Source organism: Cydia splendana, chromosome 10 (genome assembly GCF_910591565.1).
Source record: "Cydia splendana chromosome 10, ilCydSple1.2, whole genome shotgun sequence".
NCBI lineage: Eukaryota > Metazoa > Arthropoda > Insecta > Lepidoptera > Tortricidae > Cydia > Cydia splendana.
Window position 1 is genome coordinate 22,167,508 of NC_085969.1, and position 24,794 is coordinate 22,192,301.

Here is a 24,794-nt window from a genome sequence, read left to right on the forward strand (position 1 = left end):
ATGGTGTGAAAGTTTTCCAAGATATCCTGTACACCAATTGCGTTTGTCCTGGACACAAATGTGGAAATTATAAAGCAGATCAACTTACCGACGATCCCAAGTCCTCCTTCTCTTCGGACTATCGAACTCATAGTCATCATCCTCAGGGTCGTAATCCCTTTCCCTATAGTCGTTCCTTCTCCACTCCCTTTCTTGCTGAGCCTTCCTCTCTTTGTAGTTCTCATAATCTACATCATATAGATCATGCATTTCAAAGCGGTCCTTAGATGGACCAGGTTCAAAATCTCTACGGTCCGTCGGTCCAGAGTCAAAGTCTCTACGATCCCTGGGTCCAGGGTCATAATCTCTATCGAAATCTCGAGGACCGAAGTCGGGCTTTGACTTGGAAGGGCGAGGGAGGGACTTGCTGCGAATGTCGGCTTTGGATGCCTTCATTTGGTGTTCGTTCAGGTCTTGTAAAGCTGCTTCCAAGTCCTTTAGTGGCAGCGATATCTTTGGGAACTCTTCTGCGAATCAAACCATTTTGGCTTATTGGTCAAAGCACAAGAATATCAATATTTTTGCAATATGTATGAAAGGAAATGAGTACAAAACTTATTAATGTACGACAGGAAAATGTATTCAAGAATGAAAACCAGTTGGATTGGACGTACACGTACCATCTTCCTCGTAATAGTTTCGTCCGTAACGGTCATACCGCACCGGGGACACGTCTCTCTCGTAGCCTCTCGGTTCTGAAACATAAGACATAAGACCCCTTAGTGAGTTTTTCATCGTTCGATCCGATATTGGATGCCACTAGCTGTGGCGAGAACAGAATCGAGCCTTAAAATAAAAGTCACAATAGCCCATTTTTGATAAACTACGCACGGTATCATAAGGATATGATATTACATCATTAAATATCATCTACTCATCAGCATTGCACCGTTGAGCACCATTCAGGAATTTACCATTTAGCCTCTTGTTGCAAATTGTTGAGACTACACCTTACATCGAGTTCTGGCCCTGAGCTGATCTTATCCAGACGTGTGTAGTAATCTTACGATTGTTGTCCACCTATGTACAGTCAAACCGTTACCGTTAGTGCGCGTAAGTGGTGGTTGCGAGGCGGTTCGTAGGCTAGGTCCATGAGCCAGACGACCACGTCGGCCGCGACCGCTGCTGTAGCCACTGTCGCGATACCTGCCAACGTGTAATAAAGGTGCTTTGGTATAACATGGGTAACATATGAGCCGCCGAACCACCTGGAGTACCTACGGTCTCATAGGCATAAGAATACTCGGCTCTTGAAAAATCCTAATATAGCAATAGCTTAGGAAACACCTTTGCATGTAATTTCACATTCGTTTCATTCGCCTCGTCATAAAATGCGAATCCTATGGCTAACTACTGACCTACACTCTGTGTCAGAATGCGCGCGCTCGGGCCGCTTGCGCCGCGTGGAACCGTGCCGACTGCCGCGGACGGATCTCCTGCAATTCAAAACAAGAATCATGACCTTTAATAAATTAAAATTAAATAATCATTTAATTCAGGGAAGACCCATATAAGTGTTAGCAGGACTTAAAAACTTAATGTTAGAGGGTGGATTTCAAAATCCTGCGAAAACTTATGGTTCGGTCTTTATAAAAAAAACTAGTAGGTTGTGCGAGTTGCAACTTTTTTATATATTTTTAAGAACTATTATCTTCATGTTCCTTCAATTACCATCTCCAATAACTTAATAGTTTTTTTTATATAAAATGTTTTATGTGTCTAAAGTCATCACCGTCTACCGGAAAAATCTGAACCTTTTTGTTTGCAGTGAAAATTATAGCATACCTATCGTACGATTGCGATTTTTCTTTTACTTATATCTTTTCCATGTTGTTGTTTAACACATGAAAAAATATGCAATAATTCCTTCACCGGGAAAGTACATTTAAAAATATTTAAAATTTTGTCACGAATATTCGTCAACACAAATGATATATTAGAAATAATTATTGAAATGAATGGCAAACTACATGAAGTTTATTGTGTAGCATAGACATTAACTACTATTATTCGTATTCTAGAAATAAAAACAAGAAACTCTCAAATCGTCAACACCATACCCATCATCACCGGGAAAAAATGACGACCGGTGATGATTTCATGTGTATGGTGATGACGATTCTCAGAAACTTTTCTAGTTATTTTGCTATAATTCATTATGAAATTAAGCTGTATGTTTGAAAAACGTTCTCTATGTCTTCTAACACTATATAATGTCTACCTTATAAATGTAGAAGAAGATATGACTATTTCTTTCACACTAGAGGATGGTTAGTTTTTAAATAACATTTTGACTGAAGTAAGTAGGCAAAATTTAGGTCACTTAGAACTTAGAACATACAAATGTTTATTTTTTATTATCTAATAATGTAAATCGTGCAACTTATAGTCTGTAATTGCATGTTAGTCGTGTTAAAACAAAGTATTTAAACAAGCAACATATATTAAGTTTTAAGCGACCATAGGCTACAGTACTGGCTCACTATCGTGATGGCCTTATGTTTTTTGATAATATTATATTAATTGATGTATATAATTACAGCAATTAATAATTATACCATTGGGTAGTCACCGGACCCAATACCTAACATTTTGTAATTTATGACATGCATTACAAGTAGGGGTCTTGCAACTTATAAAACACTGATTATATATTAATGTTTAGCTATTAAACAACATATATATGGATATAAATCATTATAGCTATTTTTAAAGTTAATTTATAAAACAACAAAAATACAAACTTATGCAATGAATCAAATTATCAAAAAAAGTAATATACCTATAATCAAAATTAAGCTCACTGGTAAACAGGGTTGGGCAAAATACTGGCTTCCACGTATTTCAAATACAAATTACAAAATACATTTTTAAAAGTATTTGAAATACCAAATACAAACTACTTTGGTGACTGGTATTTGAAATACAAAATACAAATTACAGTGTTTAAAATAATGTATTTCAAATACAAAATACAAAATACTTTTCTTTTTTTTTGTTTAATCATTTAGTTTTTTTTAACGAATATCCTTTCCTAAAAACTTATAGGGTCATTGCGCTTGTTTTCGTCCTTCTCTAGTTTTCGTCCACTTGACGAAATTTGAATATAAACCTACATTGCTGCACAAATTTGGACTGATTTCAATCCTTAGCTAAACAATATATCTGTCTACATATAAAACATATATTTCGCAAATAGTAAATTAAAAATGAAATCTATACATATAATAAAGCTGAAGACGGTCGAAAGTCTGTACATAGAAGATAATTGAAAAAAAGTTGGCTGGGGATACTTAGAATCGATAACAGAACACGTTCCAAAAGTTTTTAGAATTTTTGTCTGTTTGTCTGTTTATCTGTTTATCTGTTTGTCTGTTTATTTGAACGCGCTTCACGTGAAAACGGCTGAACGGATTTTGATGAAAACTTTACTAATCTGTCGAGAAAATCCCCGGCCAGGTTATAGGCTATAAAAATTCAATCCCTGAAAGGGGGGGTAGCCGCAACCCTCGATTGACTTAGGTTTGCCCCCGAATCTTATTGCGCTACTTAGGAAGGAGGGGCAAACTTTTTTCAAATATGTATGTGCTACCACTATTGAGTACCCTGGTAAACTAACAGCTGGCGCTGAATTTAATACGTTGTGACATGAATAAGCCACCGAAGAAAATTTTGCCAAATTAACTCTAAGTTTAGAAGAGTGGGTAGTGTGGGTACGGATATCAACAAAAATAATTGAATAATTATGTTGATTTAATAAATTAATAATACAACAAAATTAAACGACAGTAAATTAATTGCCCCCCATTGCACAGTGCCATCTTTTGGGGAACTGAGTAAACATTAAGTAATCAAGAAAACTAAAAATAAGTTTACATAGTTACGTAGTGGTAAAATAAACACACATATCAACACGCGTATAATTGTATAATTCTTTAAAATTATTAATTTTGTCCATCATGAATTATACCTAATCGCACCCATATCAAATCCATATTCATACGTAAATCGCCTCCTTTAAGCACTTAATAATGGCCACGAAGGTGGGTACTTTGAAAAGAAAAAACATTGACCTCTGTCATTTGCAGTGCCGGATTAACCCTTTTAGACAAAATAAGCACTTGCTTAGGGCACCACGTCTAGGGGGCACCAAAACCGTAGGCAAAAAAAGCGCAGGGCTGCATCAGCATTGCAGTCGTCGTGGAGTACGTACCTACATGAAACTTTTATACGTGTACGAGTACCCATCTAATAACGAAGGGTCGTAGGGATCAAGTAAGAGAGTGAGGGTACGTAAGAACATCTCCAACGTAGGCTTTCGATTTGACCTTACGCGGAGGCTCTTAAAGTCATGAAAAAAAATCTTGCTTTTGGGCTTACGGCCAGCCGATTTTTTCCACATAGGTTACCGATTTTATAGCGAATTTTGCTCTCTCGCACGCCAGATTTGTCGGCCAAGCCGAGTTGCTCCTTAGCCGCGATCCTGAGACCTAACTGTCAAAGGGTTTTAAGGGGCCCCGTGAGAGCCGAAAATTAAAAGCATCCTATCAAGTAGCGCTTTCGAGTGAAGCCAAAGAGCGAGCAGTAGAAGAGTCGTGATTACATGCATAGATTCGATTTCAAGCCACTCTTTTGCAGTTCGGCGTAAGGTCTTATGCGAGGTCTTCTGCCTTATGGCAAAGTTGATCTTCTGCCTTAATTACACTTGGGCGTGGATCCAAATCCAAGCTTTCCTCTTTCGCAGCTGGGCCTTCTGCCTTGCTCACACTTCGCCAAATCAATTCACTTGGTCAATTTCAAGCTCTGCTTTCTTGCATCTTTTCTGTATGAAAACAACCTCGCTGAGTCCCTTAAATGTCGAGCCCTATGCGAAGCTAGGCTGATAGAAAACTGTCCCATCCCTTCTCTGTATGAAATCCTGATGGATTCGCGCCTGGTTGGGACTAAAAGTAAAAATGTACAACTGTCTAGCAAATTGCGTTTTTTATATCGAAAAATTTTCGCGCTCGCTTCGCTCGCGTTTACAATAACGTTATCAGATGTGATAAAAGTGACATTCGGGTGGCGACTGCAGCAGCATTACTCTGTTGTAACGTTACTGCTGCAGCACTGTCAATTTTCGTGATAAAATGATGTGACTGATTTCCATACTAAAAGTAAAAATGTACAACTGTCTATCAAATTGCGTTTTTATTTCGAAAAATTTTCGCGCTCGCTTCGCTCGCGTTTTCAATCACTTTCTAAGATGTGGCGACTGCAGCAGCATTACTCTGTTGCGACGTTACTGCTGTAGCACTGTCAATTTTCGTGATAAAATGATGTGACTGATTTCCATACTAAAAGTAAAAATACACGCTGAAATTTTTATCGTTTTGTTCCCGAAGCATAGAGGTTAGGTATCGATTATACAGTCAAATAAAATTGTCAAAAAAAATCTAGCTCTTCAAATGAAAAAAATAAGCAAGTGAAAAATCAGTTTCACGAAATGAGTAAAACACGTAGTAACACCGCTGACGTCAACTCGACGTGAACTGCGCAGGTGACGGCGGGACGTGCGGGGTGCGGGAGGGATAGCTCCTTAGAAAATCAGCACGAATGAAATCGCGGCGGCGGCGACGGTTTGAGGCGGCATTTTTCTGTGTTACTATTTATTCTCACGGCTTCGAGTTCTGTATTATTTTTTATTTATTTGGCAATTTTGAAACTAAGAGCTAGATTTTTTTTGACAATTTTATTTGGCTGTGTAATCGATACCTAACCACTACGCTTCGGGAACAAAACGATAAAAATTTCAGCGTGTATACAACTGTCTATCAAATTGCGTTTTATATCAAAAAAATTTCGCGCTCGCTTCGTTCGCGTTTTCAATTACTTTCTAAGATAAGGCGACTGCAGCAGCATTACTCTGTTGTAACGTTACTGCTGCAGCACTGTCAATTTTCGTGATAAAATGATGTGACTGATTTCCATACTAAAAGTAAAAATGTATAACTGTCTATCAAATTGCGTTTTATATCGAAAAAATTTCGCGCTCGCTTCGCTCGCGTTTTCAATTACTTTCTAAGATAAGGCGACTGCAGCAGCATTACTCTGTTGCAACGTTACTGCTACAGCACTGACAATTTTCGTGATAAAATTATGTGACTAATTTCCATTCTCAGCTGTAATGCGGCAATGAACGTCACTCAACTTACCAAATAAATACAATGTAATCTCGATGACCCTAGGGAGAGTGGGCACCATGGTCTAGAAATGCTTAGGGCATCAAAATATCTTAATCCGGCACTGGTCGTTTGCGGAGTCAAACGATTTGAGACTCGCAATTTATACGCATTACCATGCCTTCCCGAAAAAAAACGAATCATTCCCGAAAGTCTCGCAACGCATTGAAGTTACAAGGGGCACGTGGTCTTCCTCAGGAGTCTGAAGAAGACCACGGTGAGTGGCGCTCTACCCCGGCAGGGCACACCTTACTGTATCGTTCGATATACATCTACTACTCTGTCGTTTAAATCACGTGTAAAATTTGAATAAGGGCGAAAAAACTATTGATTTTGGAGTGTAGTTTTATTTAGTGGTACCTAATTGTAAAATATTTTATCTGGACTGCAGTCCTCTAGCATATCCATCTGTCAACTTTACTTCAAGTTCCGCCTCCAGGGGAGAGGGAGAGAAATTAGGATTAGAAATTAGCCGCTTACTGACACAGACCGAATTCCACGCGGGCGGAGCCGCGGGCACAGCTAGTATATTATATGCTAATCTGTCAAGTGGTCGAAAACTAGAGCATGGACGGAAACTACTACAATGACTCTATCCCCTGGCTGTTGACGAAAAGTTCTGCGCAGAATAGCTCGCGCAATGTACCTATTTGCGCTCGTACAAGTCGTACATTATATTAAAAAAAATGTTCCATTTTAGGATCATAGAATTTAATAAAACGTATTTTGTAGAAATGTATTTTGAAGCTTGAAGTATTTGAAATACAAAATACAAAATACATGTGAGTGCAGTATTTGAAATACCAAATACAAAATACTTTTCCAGGTAGTATTTGAAATACAAATACAAAATACTAAAATGTATTTCAAATACGTATTTCAAATACATGTAATTGAAATACTGCCCAACCCTGCTGGTAAACCAGCAATTTTAGAATATGATATAAATACCAAGTTATGCAGTAGATAAAAGAAGATGCGGGTTTAAACTGATAATAAGAGTACAATATTGTTAATATGATTTAACATTGAAAAAACCCAAAAAAATAAATGAATACATAAATTGCCTATTTCGGAATATAAATTATTTAAAATTATACAATAAAAATACTTGTTATATATTTATTTATATGAATAAAATGTATTTTTTATAATTTTCTAAAAATAATTTATGTAGCTAGTCTTATCTTCAAAAACATGTTATTTGTAATGTTTATTAAAGTTCTAAAGCCTTACAATTAAAAAAAGTTTTTGTTTTTTAATACGTTTTTAATACATATATAAATTAGTTCCCAAATCGTCATTACCGTACATGCAGTGTCATTACCGTCTATAAAAGAGTCATTACCATACCATGATTGTCATCACCATCTTGCGTTTTTATTTTCCGAAAGCGATAACTTCAAATATAAGCCACAAATGATTGTATAAATTCCATAAATATCCTCAATATACAGCCCCCTATTACTTTACCCAGCTAGAATCGTGTTCAATTAAACATTAAAAAAAAATATTTTTTTGTATGGTGAAGTTTTTAGTGATGAAATCCACCCTAGAGTACAATTTTCATTAAAACCTACCATGCAAAACAGTATTCCTACTTAGAGCTAGGATAATACAATACCGGGTGAGCCATACACTTTGATATAAAACAAATTAATTTCCTCCTTTAAAAAATTCATAAAACAACTTCTTTCGAGAGTTCCTTTTTTCAAACGGCACTATAGGTACATGTTACAACAGCCTTAATCTTTGGAGGAGCGACTTATAAAAAGATTTTGAACATGTGAGGTTTATGGCAAAAATTTGTCCATATACGCCTGTATATGGGCAAATTCACTCACTCATCCGATATTAAACCCTTTAACGGATCACATTAAAAAATACAGAATTCAAGTCTATTGAGACTTTGAGAGGCATTGGCCTCTTTAAGTCCGTAATTCCTGCATAAGAAAAAATACAAAATGATGTTTTAGGGTAGTAGTAATTTTTGCCGTAAGTATATTATCTAAATGTGCCCTGCCCCATAAAGGATTAATGGTTATATGGCGTATGTTTTCGCTTTGATTCCAAGGTCGTACTCAAATCCAATTCCAGGTTTCTTGCTGATTTTCCTAATAGGTAAATAAATTACCTGATCGAGGGCTGGTGCCTGCGGCGGCGCTTCGGAGGACGAGTGCACACGTAGCAACACACACGCCAGTACAAAAACCTGCAGACGTACCAATAATATTATATCAGACTTATAATCCCCAAAAAACTACAGCCGATATCGGTATTTTATTCAAAGCTCTGAGCTGAGCGCCTGCAAATATTAAATAGCAATTGTTTGCGGCGCCCATATTATTTGAACGTTTAAAGTAGAGTCTGTGCGGAAAGAGAAGAGTCGTGGAATGTATGGAGCCCAATACTTAGTTTAAACATAGTATAGATAGCTACATATTGTGATATTATTAATCTGTGGTTTAAACCAAGTTTAATCGAACTGGCGCTAAGGCTCGTACCTGAAGGAGGAAGCCATCACGTCTCCGATGTTGGAGAGACAGAGCAGCATCAGCGGGATGCCGAGGATGGCGTAGAAGATGGTCACCACCTTCCCAGTCTGGGTCTTCGGTGCGATGTGTCCATATCCTGGATGAAATGGAACTAATATTTAGGCAAGATAAAAAATAACAAGCATATTAGCACTACCGGGGTATTCCTGATTGATTAGCAATCAAAAGTGTTTTTTTGACATTGGAAGATTAACAATCACACAACTTTAAACGTTCACATGACCAACATGATGAAGGTTTACAAACACATTATTCACTTAGCTAAAACATAAACATAAACATAATTTATTTAAAAACACATCATTCATGGTTCCATTCATATAAAACAAAGACTTAAAAATAGTGATAGTTTACGTGTGCCTGAACTAGGATTCCCTGTTTCAGGCGTGAAAGAAGTTTTGTTAATCCTGTACCTTGTATGAGTAACCTATTTTTCATGAAGATTGAAGGGAAATAGTTGATGTAAATAATTAATGCGTTTTTGTAAACTGTGCCCAAAGAACCTGCTAAAGGAGTTTTAATTAGGTATAAGTAACGCCATAAGAAGTATTTAGTTCCATTATCGCACAGTTAAATAGTTGAGCAGGCCCCAATTTCACCACGGTGACAGGTGCGACAATTGTAAAATCACTGTTGCTGACATCACAGGCATCCATGGGCTACGGTTACCACTTACCATCGGGCGGGCCGTATTCCTGTTTGCCACCATCATTGTATTATTTAAAAAAACTTTATTATATCGGAAAAAAACAGACATTTCTTTTGCGAAGTTTCTGACAATTGTCAAGATTTAGAAGAATTGTAGGTAATTCTTGACAGGTAATGAGTTATATGTCGGAATTTCGTGACAATTGTAGTGTTTCTTGTGACAATTGTCATAAACTTAGCAAGAGAAATATCTGTTTTATTCCGATATAATAAAGTTTTTTTTTAATAAAACAATGATGGTGGCAAACAGGAATACGGCCCGCCCGATGGTAAGCGGTAACCGTAGCCCATGGATGCCTGTGACGTCAGCAACAGTGATGTTTTACAATTGTCGCACCTGTCACCGTGGTGAAATTGGAGCCAGGTCCGTCCACGTGCGAGGGGCGAGCCAAGTGCGAGCCGCGCATGTGCTAAGTAACGTCATTCACCCGATAACAGTATCGAGAATGTTTACATCTACCGGTCGGTAATTTCGGTACACTGAATGTGAGCATCGGTGGTTCAGTGGTAGAATGCTCGCCTGCCACGCGGGCGGCCCGGGTTCGATTCCCGGCCGATGCATGTTTTTTATTTTTTTATATTGATACCAAGGTGAACCGAAATATACTTATTTTTATGTCGATATCGATATAATTAACTATGTTTACTGCGAGTAGGTATATTTTTAAATTGCTTAATTTCAAGGTACTCAACTTGTGTTGTGTAAATCTTGTCTGACTATTGATTGACCGTAATTTATCCGAATTACAATAGTTTTTATGATTTTATTCCAGCAGGTTAATTGTGATATCGTGCCTCGAACACTTTGCGTAGTATCTACTTAATTCAGCCCATGCTTTATTAGAGGAGATCAGTACAAAGGTTCCGTCATCGGTTTTCCTAAGTTCGAGGACACTTTAAGTTCTTGGGTTTAGTTAAGAATGAATTCAAGGGAGGTATTAACTGCGCTGTCTGCGCTTTAGAATCTAGGAACCCTTATAGTTTTGCCATACTGTCCGCCTAACCGTCCGTCCGAGGCTTTGCTTTTGCTCCGTGATCGTTAGTGCTAGAAAGCTGTAAGTTTGCATAAATTACTAGGTAGATCAATCATGCCAACAAAGTGGTAAAATAAAAACTAGAGAAAAATAATAGTACCTATTTAGATACCTCCCCTACGTACTGATGTGCCTAAGGAAACTTTCCAAAATTGCGAAATGTTTCGGAAATTAAACGTAGGAAAAATTCGGAAAAAATCTTTCATTTTTGTATGAGAATTGAAACTTTCCAATTTTAAATTTAAATTTTCCATATTTCCTAGTGAAAATTTCATGAAATTTCCGAGAATCATAGAATTTTATGAAACTTAAGGGTGGAGCGTCGTTGTATGGGAAAAAATAAAAATTTGATTATCAATGTGGAACCGGTACAAAAAGTTGCAGTTTGTCATGTAGATTATAGTGATTATATTAAGTTTCAAAATAAACACTACTTTTAGCCCTCTACCCAGCCGCTAAAGAAATTAATAAAGGTAAATTTTCATCAATTATTTAAATATACTATGTATTTCACTAAGTGTACATTTTATTTAAATTATGTAATACCTAATAAGCGTATAATAAGTTATTACCAAAATTTTTGTGCCTTTTTCAATATTTATGAAACAATACAATTTCAAACTTTCATATTAAACAGCAATTTCATGCAAAACGAGGAAAATGCTACAGTGTAAAAAAATTATATGAGTTATTTTTTTAGACGTCCTTGTGCCAAAAGTAACGATATTATTGATTACGAAAAGTATCATTTTACTGCAAAAAATGGGTTACTTATATGTTTAAATAAGCGTCAAATTTTGCCCTTCGGCGTCGCTTACGCCCTTTTTGGGTCATGTTCACACGTATGTTAGGCATATATTTACTTTTACTAGTAGTATTTTTATTATCTTATCACGTTCAAAATAGTATTCGCGGTTCTGTAATGAGTTGTAAACTCCAATTTGTGCACAATATCCGGGTTAAAGGGCCTTTTCCATAAAACCCCTATTTACGTGGTTTTACCGTGTCATAAAAATATACGTTATAAACAAAAATAAGTATAGGAATCGAGTATATCTGTAACAAAAAGATGTTATTTAATGAAACTTGTTATATAAAAAATAAATTTAAATTAAATTTATTAAAAATATACATATGTATATTGCTATATATAATCGAGTAGTCGAGGGCTAAAAGTATATACCAATATTTTTTATATTTTTTTCCCTTAAGGTCGTTTCTCAAAAAGTTGGCACCGCCAGGTTAACGTTAACGTTTTTCAAAAATTTTGCATTTTCGCTTTTTTTTTTATTGGGATCGTTAAAAGGCAACTTTAACTATTAGAAAATGTGGAAGGGAAGCAATTCCTTCAATTAGTTTAGGAGATATAGGCGTTTGAAATTCAGGTTAATGATATCAAGGACAGGTGAACGATATTTTGTCTCCAGGTTATCGATAGTAGAAGCAGGTTATCGAGAAATAAGTACAAATTCCAATGAAAATATTGACAGGTTATCGAGAGGCGTCATTAACCTGTGTCCGTTGCCGTTAACCTGGTTTCTTGTCATCGTTCACCTGTAATGAGTGTCATCCACCTGTCCACCACATCATTTTCAATGCCTTCTAAAAATAATCGAAAAATGTGTCATCTTCTGTAAGAAGGGACCTTATTGTCCACCATGATGATTAAAATTTTGGATCCCACCTCTCCTTCGATTCGATTCCCAATTTAACAACAAGTTTCTGTGAATAAGTAAATTCAATTTTACTGTCTATTCACCCTCGCAGTACCTAGTGGAACTCAGGTTTGGTGCAACATAGGTACATGCAGTTTTGGTCATCCAACTCGTCTTGGTGAGCACTTGGGAGAGCAGAACTCAAGATAGAGCTGATGCTGGACCATCGCAGTACCTAGTGGAACTCAGGTTTGATGCAACATAGACACACGCTGTTTTGGTCATTCGACACGTCTTCATGAGGACTTGGGAGGGCAGTACCCAAGATAGAGCTGATGCTGAACCCTCGCAGTACCTAGTGGAACTCAGGTTTGGTGCAACATAGACACACGCTGTTTTGGTCATTCGACACGTCTTGATGAGGACTTGGGAGGGCAGTACCCAAGATACAGCTGATGCTGAACCCTCGCAGCACCTAGTGGAACTCAGGTTTGGTGCAACATAGACACACGCTGTTTTGGTCATTCGACACGTTTTGATGAGGACTTGGGAGGGCAGTACCCAAGATCGAGCTGATGCTGAACCCTCGCAGCACCTAGTGGAACTCAGGTTTGGTGCAATATAGACACACGCTGTTTCGGTCATCCAACACGTCTTGATGAGCACTTGGAAGAGCAGTACCCAAGATAGAGCTGATGCTGAACCCTCGCAGTACCTAGTGGAACTCAGGTTTGGTGCAACATAGACACACGCTGTTTTGGTCATTCGACACGTCTTGATGAGGACTTGGGAGGGCAGTACCCAAGATACAGCTGATGCTGAACCCTCGCAGCACCTAGTGGAACTCAGGTTTGGTGCAACATAGACACACGCTGTTTTGGTCATTTGACACGTTTTGATGAGGACTTGGGAGGGCAGTACCCAAGATCGAGCTGATGCTGAACCCTCGCAGCACCTAGTGGAACTCAGGTTTGGTGCAACATAGACACACGCTGTTTCGGTCATCCAACACGTCTTGATGAGCACTTGGAAGAGCAGTACCCAAGATAGAGCTGATGCTGAACCCTCGCAGTACCTAGTGGAACTCAGGTTTGGTGCAACATAGACACACGCTGTTTTGGTCATTCGACACGTCTTGATGAGGACTTGGGAGGGCAGTACCCAAGATACAGCTGATGCTGAACCCTCGCAGCACCTAGTGGAACTCAGGTTTGGTGCAACATAGACACACGCTGTTTTGGTCATTCGACACGTTTTGATGAGGACTTGGGAGGGCAGTACCCAAGATAGAGCTGATGCTGAACCCTCGCAGCACCTAGTGGAACTCAGGTTTGGTGCAACATAGACACACACTGTTTTGGTCATCCAACACGTCTTGATGAGCACTTGAGAGAGCAGTACCCCAGATAGAGCTGATGCTGAACCCTCGCAGTACCTAGTGGAACTCAGTTTTGGTGCAACATAGACACACGCTGTTCTGGTCATTCGACACGTCTTGATGAGGACTTGGGAGGGCAGTACCCAAGATACAGCTGATGCTGAACCCTCGCAGCACCTAGTGGAACTCAGGTTTGGTGCAACATAGACACATGCTGTTTTGGTCATCCAACACGTCTTGATGAGCACTTGGAAGAGCAGTACCCAAGATAGAGCTGATGCTGAACCCTCGCAGCACCTAGTGGAACTCAGGTTTGGTAATAATAAGTGTAAATTGTAGGTAACACTAAATGATATGGCGGCAGCGGTGGACAGTAAGTCGCGAAAACAATAACCCAGCGACCGACGAATCATAAGGTGAATAAAGTAGGTATCAATTGTTATTTTCTTTTGAATCTTTTTACTGAGGTGTACCAATAAAGATCATTCTATCTGTCTATCACGAACCTCGCCACTGAACGGTAACACGAGCGGGGATGGCGGCGGCGTGCGGTGCGGGGGGGACTTGAACACGAAAACTCGTATGGGGCAGAGCTCCTCTGTTTAGCTCATGACATTAAACTAAATTCTAGGCCCTGAAGAGCCTTCTTTTTAAAAGCTATGTTGTTTAAATACCTGACCTACTCACATCCGCCAGGCGCATCATATAAAGACTTTATGTGGTTAGTATTAATTATTAGTGTCTACGGAACGCAATATCCAGCACGGCTCGACATGTTCATGCCAGTTTTTTCATTCATATTGAACAGGAAAGGGGACGACGGCTTCTCCATATTAACGTAGTTCCGGCCGGCCGGTAATCCGGCCCGCGCCAGAAAGGTATGTAAGTACCTTATGGAAATAAATTTAATAATAACTTAATAACTAACTACAAAACATCAATTACATTGGAGTATATTTTTTTATGAATTGAAAATAAAAATTATACATTAAACGCCACAAATATAATAAGTTCCTCCCCTCGTCATAATAATCTTAAAAAATAACAATAATTTGTATGTAAAGAAAGGTACCTTGTGGTTAAGTTATGATGTATCAGGATGATCAGTATGCTATACAATTCTCTACCAAACTTTAGCTCTTTTTGGGAATTTTCCATCACTCCGCCATAAGGTACCTTTTTTGCTAAACTTTGAGACGACATTACTAGGCTTATATAACTTATAACATTATTTTTTAATAGAAAAAAACCGATTTCTCAACCGAACCGGGTCAAGGTCTGAGGGGCTACCGCCAAAACCGAAATTCGCAAATTGCGGGGATCTTTCTCTTTTACTCCAATGAAGGCGTAATTAGAGTGACAGAGAAAAATACCCGCAATTTGCAAACTTCGATTTTCGCGGTTATAGCCCTGGGTCCGGGTCCGAGTCCGAGTCCGGGTCCGGGTCCAACACCAGGTCCAGGACCAGGTCTAGGTCTAGGTCCTGATCCAAGTCCAGGTCCGGGTTCAGGTTCAGATAAGAGCCGGGATCCAGGTCCAGGTCCGACTCCGGGTTTGAGTCCAGCTTCGGGTCCGAGTCACAGTCCGGGTCCGAGTCCGGGTCCGAGTCCGGGTCCGAGTCCGGGTCCGAGTCCGGGTCCGAGTCCGGGTCCGAGTCCGGGTCCGAGTCCGGACCCGAGTCTGAGACCGGGTCCCAGCCCCATTCCCAATCCAAGTCCAAATCTAAATCGCCAAACGTGTACTATGCGTCGTTGAAGAGATCTGTTCTGATTATCATCAGCAGTTCCACTTCATCAAATGCGACAGTTTTTAATGAAAATGCTTGATTTTCTGATGAAAATCCAAAAGTCACAATACGCATGCCTTTAAGATTTGAGGAGTTCCCTCGATTCCTCATGGATCCCATCATCGTAACTCGAGATTGACAAAAATGTGGCTCAAAAACTTAATTTGCTTAACAAACATAACGAAGAGGACAAATCGCCAAACGTGAACTATGCGTCGTTGAAGAGTTCCGTTCTGATCTTCATCAGCAGTTCCACTTCATCAAATGCGACAGTTTTTAATGAAAATGCTTGATTTTCTGATGAAAATCCAAAAGTCACAATACGCATGCCTTTAAGATTTGAGGAGTTCCCTCGATTCCTCATGGATCCCATCATCGTAACTCGAGATTGACAAAAATGTGGCTCAAAAACTTAATTTGCTTAACAAACATAACGAAGAGGACAAATCGCCAAACGTGAACTATGCGTCGTTGAAGAGTTCCGTTCTGATCTTCATCAGCAGTTCCACTTCATCAAATGCGACAGTTTTTGATGAAAATGCTTGATTTTCTGATGAAAATCCAAAAGTCACAATACGCATGCCTTTAAGATTTGAGGAGTTCCCTCGATTCCTCATGGATCCCATCATCGTAACTCGAGATTGACAAAAATGTGGCTCAAAAACTTAATTTGCTTAACAAACATAACGAAGAGGACAAATCGCCAAACGTGAACTATGCGTCGTTGAAGAGTTCCGTTCTGATCTTCATCAGCAGTTCCACTTCATCAAATGTCACTTTTGTGAATGTATATGCTTGATTTGTAAATAAGAACACAAAAATCACTATATGTATGCCTTTAAGAGTTGAGGAGTTCCCTCGATTCTTCATGGATCCCATCATCAGAACTGGGTTTTGACAAAAACGGGACCAATCTGTATCGGGACCAATGAGCATGTATTCACCTTTTTAAAAATCATTTTAATATATGTCTATAACTAAAAACCCTCATAAGGTACCTTTTCCCGTGGGACGTCACAAATCTAGTTTGAGTATATGTAACGTGGATTTTAAATAGTTATCGATCACCTGTCATATGGCAAGTGAATGACGCTTCATTCACCTGCCATTGCATCATTCACCTGCCTTTTTTGGACAGGTTAACGAGACTTAAGACAAAAGTACACAAATTTCAATAATATGCAGCTTTAACAGACAGGATAGTTTTTATTCCTAAATTAACACACAAAAGCGATATAACCGCTATATAATTATATAATTACGAGTATTAGTTGTGGTATCAGTGACATTAACCTGCCGCAAAATCTCAGCCACCTGGCAGTTTTAGCCAGGTGGACGATATGCAGGTGATGGAGAAAATGGCAGTTATATCGCGAATACACAAAATGTATTAGCTTGATGAACTCCATACTTAGGCATATAAAACTAAACTATTGTTTACGTTACATATCGTGATAGTAATGCGATAGGTTACATAATTAGCAAGATATCGACTCCAGGATAAAGAGTACTTACCCATTACAAACTCCAATTTCCGATACTTTGTGGTTTGTGTTTTATTTGCGAAGCAAAATAACCACGTCTTCGTCCTACCAGGTGATAGCTGATGAGTGACGGCTTCGGCTCGTGCAGAGTGAGACGTGAAAGGTGCGATGGGGGTTATACAATCATCGTGAACGTGACGCGCCAGGTGACTGTCAAGAATTGCCTTGGACAAACTTTGAAGCCGAATAACTTAAAATATAAGTATAATATTATTATGCGATAGCAATACTTTAAAAGTTAAGGATATATGTTAATAAAATACGGTAATAACGTTAAATTAAGTTAATCATTTGTGTGGTTTTCATAGCTCGGAACATCAGTACCTCGCGTTGGGACACGGCAGGTTAACGGATAAACGTAGTTACAATATTTTTTTTCTTAATCAATATTTATTAAATCTTTTTCAAAGTATTAGGCCTCTGTGTAAAAAGTCTCTCTAAATATGTGTTAAAATTTTATATATAAAAATTATACATAATGAAAAAAAAGTTCTAACATAAACCTATTTACAGGTGGCGGTGCCAACTTTTTGAGAAACGACCTTAAAATAATAAAAAATTAGACATCCTTTTAGAGGGGTTCAATTGCTATATTCAAAAATTTTGGATTTCGCTCCACCCTATTGCACATCTGTACCTAATACGCGTAAAGTGTGGATATTTTTAGGTCTTCTAGTTACAATCAATTTTTGATAATGATAAAGTGGCAAAGAAATCAAATTCCTTGATTGTACCACTTTTAAGTGACTCTCTTAGTATCTGTCCATCCTGTATGCTCTGTGTTAGCTATTTTCCCATTTTTGTTACGTTTCAATGATCACGGCCGCCTTAACCAAGGTAACGCATATCTCGATCGGGAAACCCGCGCGATGACATTTCGGCCATTTCGAGCACAAATATTATACGCGATCAATAATTAACATATTAAATGGACCGTATTTTTTAGGCGATCGAAGCTTCCGCCGGACGCCGCCGAGGCCGACCCCTTCGTGCTGTCTGGCTGTTGCTTTACGGAGACTATAGTAGGGGGCAGAGCCGGCAGAAAAGGGCTAGTTAGGTAGTAACAGCTGCGTATTCTAATTTTAATGATATGATATGAATTAGATATGGATTAGTAGATACTAATAGTTTTACTAACTGACATTAAAACTGAATATTCCCGTCTTAGCCATTCCGTTTAGCCTGTATAATATGATCTTTTTGCATTTATTTATTGCGTATTAATATCTTGAAAGTAGCTCAAAAGTTGATTACGGCTGCGTTACATCTACTTTCAATAAAATCACCCTTCGAAGAGAGACTTAATTTGCTGAAAAAATTATATAATTTACTAATTGATAGTTATTCCCAAAAGGATACTAGAACATATTTAGATATTTACCTATGTCAATATCACTTCTATAATGATATAATTCTTACGTCCCTGACCGAGCCCCACATTATTGACAATCTAACATGATGACCGACATTATATACCTGCTCGCTATAAATAGCATTTGTAATTGATATAAAAAGTGGTATTTGTTGTTCTACCTGAGATAATGTTCATACCTACTGAGGCTTGATCCTCACATCTTAAAAACAGCATGAATTTGTGTAAGAGTATTTTCACATTTTCCGATCCTTAGCGGATCGGATGTAGGATCCTACATCCTCAATGTCGGGCCGCTGGGTGTTAGTGGTACACTACAGCAAACATTATGTCTACACATATAATACCTAAGTACGCGCACACAAACAAGAGTTATCGGTCGGACAGCTGACCGGGGGTCCGACATGTCTGAAATTATTGGAAGTTCCAATAAGTATAGGTATCGGATGTTGGATGGGCCTTATGAGAAAGACAACTGTTATAAAGTACCCTGTGGCATAAAGTGACCCGTTTTTCGTTCCAGAGTGCATTTCTCGATAGTCGGAAATTTCGGAAAACCACGACTCTTTTGGCATAAAATTGCGGCTAAATCAGACCGATAATCTCAACATTTAATTTTGTGGCTCTTTAAGGTCCCAAAATTCGCGACTTCTACTGCGGTTGGTTGAATATGAATATTATGAATATCAATATACACCAAACTATAGGCTGGAGGAAACTGTTTGATACAATAGCAGGTAGGTAACTAGGTATAAGCTTAAAAACAAGAAGAGTCAATTAGGTACCTAATAAATATAGGTAAAGACCGTATCGTTAATTATGGGGACAACTTTACTTAGCTGTTTTTTTTTGTATTATATTTTTATTTCAAAACTAGCTGTGCCCGCGGCTCCGCCCGCGTGTAATTCGGTCTGTGTCAGTAAGCGGCTAATTTCTAATCCTAATTTATCTCCCTCTTCCCTGGAGGCGGAACTTGAAGTAAAGTTGACATATGGATATGACTAAATAAAACTACACTCCAAAATCAATAGTTTTATTCGCCCTTATTCAAATTTTACACGTGATTTAAACTTAGAGAATATAACCAAACGGAGTGGTCATTAACAGGCGTTCCCCTCTGTCGAAAATAGGCGGCCAATGGTCAACCGACGTTTATCTGACATGGCTATGTTTACGTTACGTAGGTACACATTTGATGTGCCCCTCACCCACAAAAAACGCCAGACTATTTTGTACCGAAAATTATAGATATGGTCTCCGTTGGTTATATTCTCTAAGAATTTAAACGACAGAGTAGTAGGTGAATATTGGATGATACAGTAAGTAATACGCGCGCGAGCGAAAGCGAAGCGGCCTGCCCTGGCTAGAGCGCCACTTACCGTGGTCTTCTTCAGACTCCTGAGGAAGACCACGTGCCCCTTGTAGCCTCAATGCGTTGCGAAACTTTCGCGAATGATTCGATTTTTTTCGGGAAGGCATGGTAATGCGTATAAAATGCGAGTCCCAAATCGTTTGACTCCGCAAACGACCAGTCGGCCGGATTAAGATATTTTGATGCCCTAAGTATTTCTAGACGATGGTGCCCTCTCTCCCTAGGGTCATCAAGATTGCATTGAATTTTTTTGGTAAATTGAGTGACGATCATTGCTGCATTTCAGCTGAGAATGGAAATCAGTCACATCATTTTATCACGAAAATTGACAGTGCTGCAGCAGTAACGTTGCAACAGAGTACCTAATGCTGCTTCAGGCGCCACCCGAATGTGACCTTTATCATAAACATCTTGGAATGTTATTGAAAACGCGAGCGAAGCGAGCGCGAAAATTTTTCGATATAAAAACGCAATTTGATAGACAGTTATACATTTTTACTTTTAGTATGGAAATCAGTCACATCATTTTATCACGAAAATTGACAGTGCTGCAGTAGTAACGTTGCAACAGAGTAATGCTGCTGCAGTCCCACCTGAAAGTCACCTTTATCATATCTTAGAAAGTTATTGAAAACGCGAGCGAAGCGAACGCGAAAATTTTTCGATATAAAAAACGCATTTTGATAGACAGTTGTACATTTTTACTTTTAGTATGGAAATCAGTCACATCATTTTATCACGAAAATTGAATGTCACTTTTATCATATGTCAGAAAGATATTGAAAACGCGAGCGAAGCGAGCGCGAAAATTTTTCGATATAAAAAACGCATTTTGATAGACAGTATTGTACATTTTTACTTTTAGTATGGAAATCAGTCACATCATTTTATCACGAAAATTGACAGTGCCGCAGCAGTAACATTGCAACAGAGTACCTAATGTTGCTGCAATCGCCACCCGAATATCACCTTTATCATATGTTAGAAAGTTATTGAAAACGCGAGCGAAGCGAGCGCGACAATTTTTCGATATAAAAAAACGCAATTCGATAGACAGTTGTACATTTTTACTTTTAGTATGGAAATCAGTCACATCATCATATCGCGAAAATTGAATGTCACCTTTATCATATGTCAGAAAGTTATTGAAAACGCGAGCGAAGCGAGCGCGAAAATTTTTCGATATAAAAACACATTTTGATAGACAGTATTGTACATTTTTACTTTTAGTATGGAAATCAGTCACATCATTTTATCACGAAAATTGACAGTGCCGCAGCAGTAACATTGCAACAGAGTACCTAATGCTGCTGCAATCGCCACCCGAATGTCACCTTTATCATATCTTAGAAAGTTATTGAAAACGCGAGCGAAGCGAGCGCGACAATTTTTCGATATAAAAAAACGCAATTTGATAGACAGTTGTACATTTTTACTTTTAGTGTGGAAATCAGTCACATCATTTTATCACGAAAATTGACAGTGCTGCAGCAGTAACGTTGCAACAGAGTACCCAATGCTGCTGCAGGCGCCACCTGAATGTGACCTTTATCATAAAGATCTTAGAATGTTATTGAAAACGCGAGCGAAGCGAGCGCGAAAAATGTTCGATTATTTTTGGAGCCTCCTAGACATGGTGCCCTAAGCAAGTGCTTATTTTGCTTAAAAGGGTTAATCCGGCACTGCAAATGACAGAGGTCAATGTTTTTTTTTTCAAAGTACCCACCTTCGTGGCCATTATTAAGTGCTTAAGGAGGCGATACGTATGAATATGGATTTGATATGGATGCGATATAATTACGATTAGGTATAATTCATGACGGAGAAAATAAATAATTTTTTGCAATTATACGCGTGTTGATATGTGTGTTTATTTTACCACTACGTAACTATGTAAACCCATTTTTAGTTTTCTTGGTTACTTAATGTTTACTAAGATCCCCAAAAGATGGCACTGTGCAATGAGGGGCAATTAATTTATTGTCGTTTAATTTTGTTGTATTATTAAATCAACACAATTATTCAATTAAATTTGTTGATATCCGTACGATTGATTGAAATTTTAGAAGAGGGGTCTTCTAAATTTAGAGTTAATTTGGCAAAATCCTTCCTCGGTGGCTTATTTATGTCACATCGTATTAAATTCAGCGCCATCTGTTAGTTTACCAGGGTACTCTATAGTGTTAGCAGATATTTGAAAAAAGTTTGCCCCTCCTTCCTAAGTAGCGCCATACGATTCAGGGGCAAACTTAAGTCAATCGTGCGTTGTGGCTACCCCCCCTTTTAGGGGTTGAATTTTTATAGCCTATAACCTGGCCGGGGATTTTCTCGACAGATTAGTAAAGTTTTTATCAAAATCCGTTCAGCCGTTTTCACGTGATGCGCGTTCAAATAAACAGACAAACAGATAAACAGATAAACAGACAAACAGACAAAAATTCTAAAAACTGTTGGAACGTGTTCTGTTATCAATTTTAATGAAATGAAATGAAATTGTTTTATTCCAGAAAACTTCCATAGAATTACAATAAAATTAAATTAAAATTAAACTATTCGACTGTACAATAAAATTAAAATATTCACGTCTATAAATAATACCTAATGTATTATTAAGTATCCCCAGCCAACTTTTTTTCAAATATCTTCCATGTACAGACTTTCGACCCTCTTCAGCTTTATTATATGTATAGATTACACATGTGTTTAATTAGTGCTTTAATAAGGTACACATTTCGTCCTGGGAGCTCGACGTAAAGCATGGTTTGGACGAAATTTACCCAATCCTCTCGAGTAACAATAACGACTGCTGCAAATACTACAAGAAAATTTGCGGTTTGCGAACAAGACAATATCACACAAAAAAAATCGCACTATGTAAACAGCAATTACACATGATTCGTATAGCGAAACATCTGGACATAGTCTAAGCATTTCTTTTCGTTAAAAAAAAAAGTTTAGGATCTGTGCATGGTGGCCTTTTAGAGAATATGGCATGTTACTTACGACAACTCTGACTTTGACATCTAATATAACTATCATGGAGCGTTTCTATCGACCCGCTCTAGCGATGGATCAACGCCATGAATGTCCGTTAGGCTTCGGTTTTTAGCCTATTCTTCTAGCTGTCTCCGTCATTTCGCTTGCATCAGAAATTGAAGGGATTCCAAAACGTGGGGTGAAAAATCGTTTTTATGTAAAAATAAAAATTCACCACATTTATTCCGCAGCTGCTCAATTGAACAATCATGAAGAGGACACTTAGATAGCATGTTTTGGCAGCCTATTAACCTGTTGTTACTTTAAATCGTACCAAAGAGTCGGTGAAATAGTCTCAAATTCAGCTCGATAGGCTTGTCCGGACTATATTTGTTATACGGTATTAAAAGCATCATAAAGTCAAAATAATTAAAAAAAATGTCAAACCTTCTTAAATCAGATATAGCAAATCCCTCAGATCAAACTCTTAGAACATAGTAATACAAAATAATACACATGCCAACAGTTAGATCAGGTTTTATCTAGATTTATGTAAATAAATATAATGTGTATGAGAATATTGGTAAGTGGTGGGAAAGTTTAAGATAAGTACTTATATATGGTGTAAACTGATGTTATCAGTGGGCTGAAGGCCGGCGCTGGGAGCCAATTGTTTTCGGAAGGCCGAATGTGCCGGTACAATTGTTTCGATACATTGCAATATTTGCAATTATTACCGCTATACCTACTACAATGTAATTCTTGCAGACATAAGGTTCTATTTCTATTGCTACATATTGCCTTTTGAATACCTACTAGCAGCGCTATTTAACATGTCGGCCTAAACAAGTACCTGCCTATGTATTCAAAACTCAAAAAAAAAAACATAATAAGTATATACCCAGATATACTTACATTGTATGTACAAAGGCGAACAATGCCATTATCTCAGTGTTAATTAGAGGACAGTAAAAGGAACGTAGTGTCAATAAGGTATACAAATTTGAATGAAATTTGGAACATGTATTTTGTGAGCCGATGCTTTAGTTTATAAATATCGAATGAAGGCACGGAACCCTCTATTATGCGTTGCCCGACACGCACTTGGTCAGTTTTTTACGACTACACAAAACGGACCTTAGTTAGGCATCTCGCAGACACGAGGCGTCCGATACTTCGGTTTTCTATAGAAAGCATCACGTGGTCAAAAACGAACCCTTCATAAAATACGAAGTGTCGGACGACTCGGCCCGGACCCGGACCGATCTAACGTGAGTAATCCTTAAGTAGACTGTCCTCTAAACCTATAACTCAGACCAATCGATCTGTTTTCAGATAAAATATCAAACATTACATATGTAGGTCTTTTCCTGGGGGGTTGTTTTAACTGAAAATATCCTTCAAGTTATGTAGATGTCATGTCATTTATGGTCACTTGACAAAGTAATAATTATACCAAAGGTGCACTGCATTCCTTAACAAGCCCATTCATAAATATGCCCCCTGACGGTGTTTTGAGATATTACCCAAACATGATCGCCTAGTCCGATGTTGTGATTGTGGCCGCTGCGCTGAAACCTGCGCGCGCGCACCTATAGTTACATAAGAGCGCGAGCCGCGCGCACGCGACTTAAGTATACCTAGCGTAGATCATTTAATGTAACCAGTGCTAAGTGCTCCTGAAATATGATATTTGGTTTGTATATTTTATTTACTGTGTATGCATATTTTAATTAATGGGAAATAGATAAATATTTACGTGTCATATTGCATTAAAAATGATTACTTATATTTGTTAAATTTCAGAAAAAGCTTCAAAGTGATCTTAATTAATTTTTATTGTGGTTTGTGTTTTCCTCTTTTATTGATATATGTGTTTTAGCGGTAAACAGTATTTTTTTATTTAGTTAATAAAATAAATAAATAAATAAATAAAATCTTTATTGCTTTAAACATTACATTACATTTGATAATTACTATTACTATTTATTTTTAAACCTTTTTTGAATTTAAACCTACTAACCTTAGTAGTTATTTTAAGTAAAACAGAATATCTAACTAAACAATATGTGGATCCTGGTTATCTAAAAAAGCAAAATTTAAAATTCAAAATGTACTTATTATCCTCTCTCTCTCTCTCTTTCTTTATTTTGT

The 24,794-nt window shown here is 38.0% G+C and overlaps 1 protein-coding gene and 1 non-coding gene across 2 annotated transcripts in view; one reads left to right on the forward strand and one right to left on the reverse strand.

Annotated features, from left to right (window-relative positions):
* LOC134794435 (uncharacterized) overlaps nt 1–24,794 on the reverse strand; it is a 44,253-nt gene that overhangs the window by 2,580 nt on the left and 16,879 nt on the right. Inside the window, exons 5-10 of the mRNA XM_063766248.1 lie at nt 8,765–8,891; nt 8,395–8,472; nt 1,398–1,475; nt 1,082–1,185; nt 660–734; nt 89–506 (exon numbers count right to left, since the gene is read on the reverse strand). Of these exons, the coding sequence (XP_063622318.1) occupies nt 89–506; nt 660–734; nt 1,082–1,185; nt 1,398–1,475; nt 8,395–8,472; nt 8,765–8,891 (880 nt within the window). The remainder of the gene's footprint in view (nt 1–88; nt 507–659; nt 735–1,081; nt 1,186–1,397; nt 1,476–8,394; nt 8,473–8,764; nt 8,892–24,794) is intronic.
* Trnag-gcc (transfer RNA glycine (anticodon GCC)) lies at nt 10,014–10,084 on the forward strand. The gene has a single exon. It is a non-coding gene; the product is annotated as a tRNA-Gly (tRNA).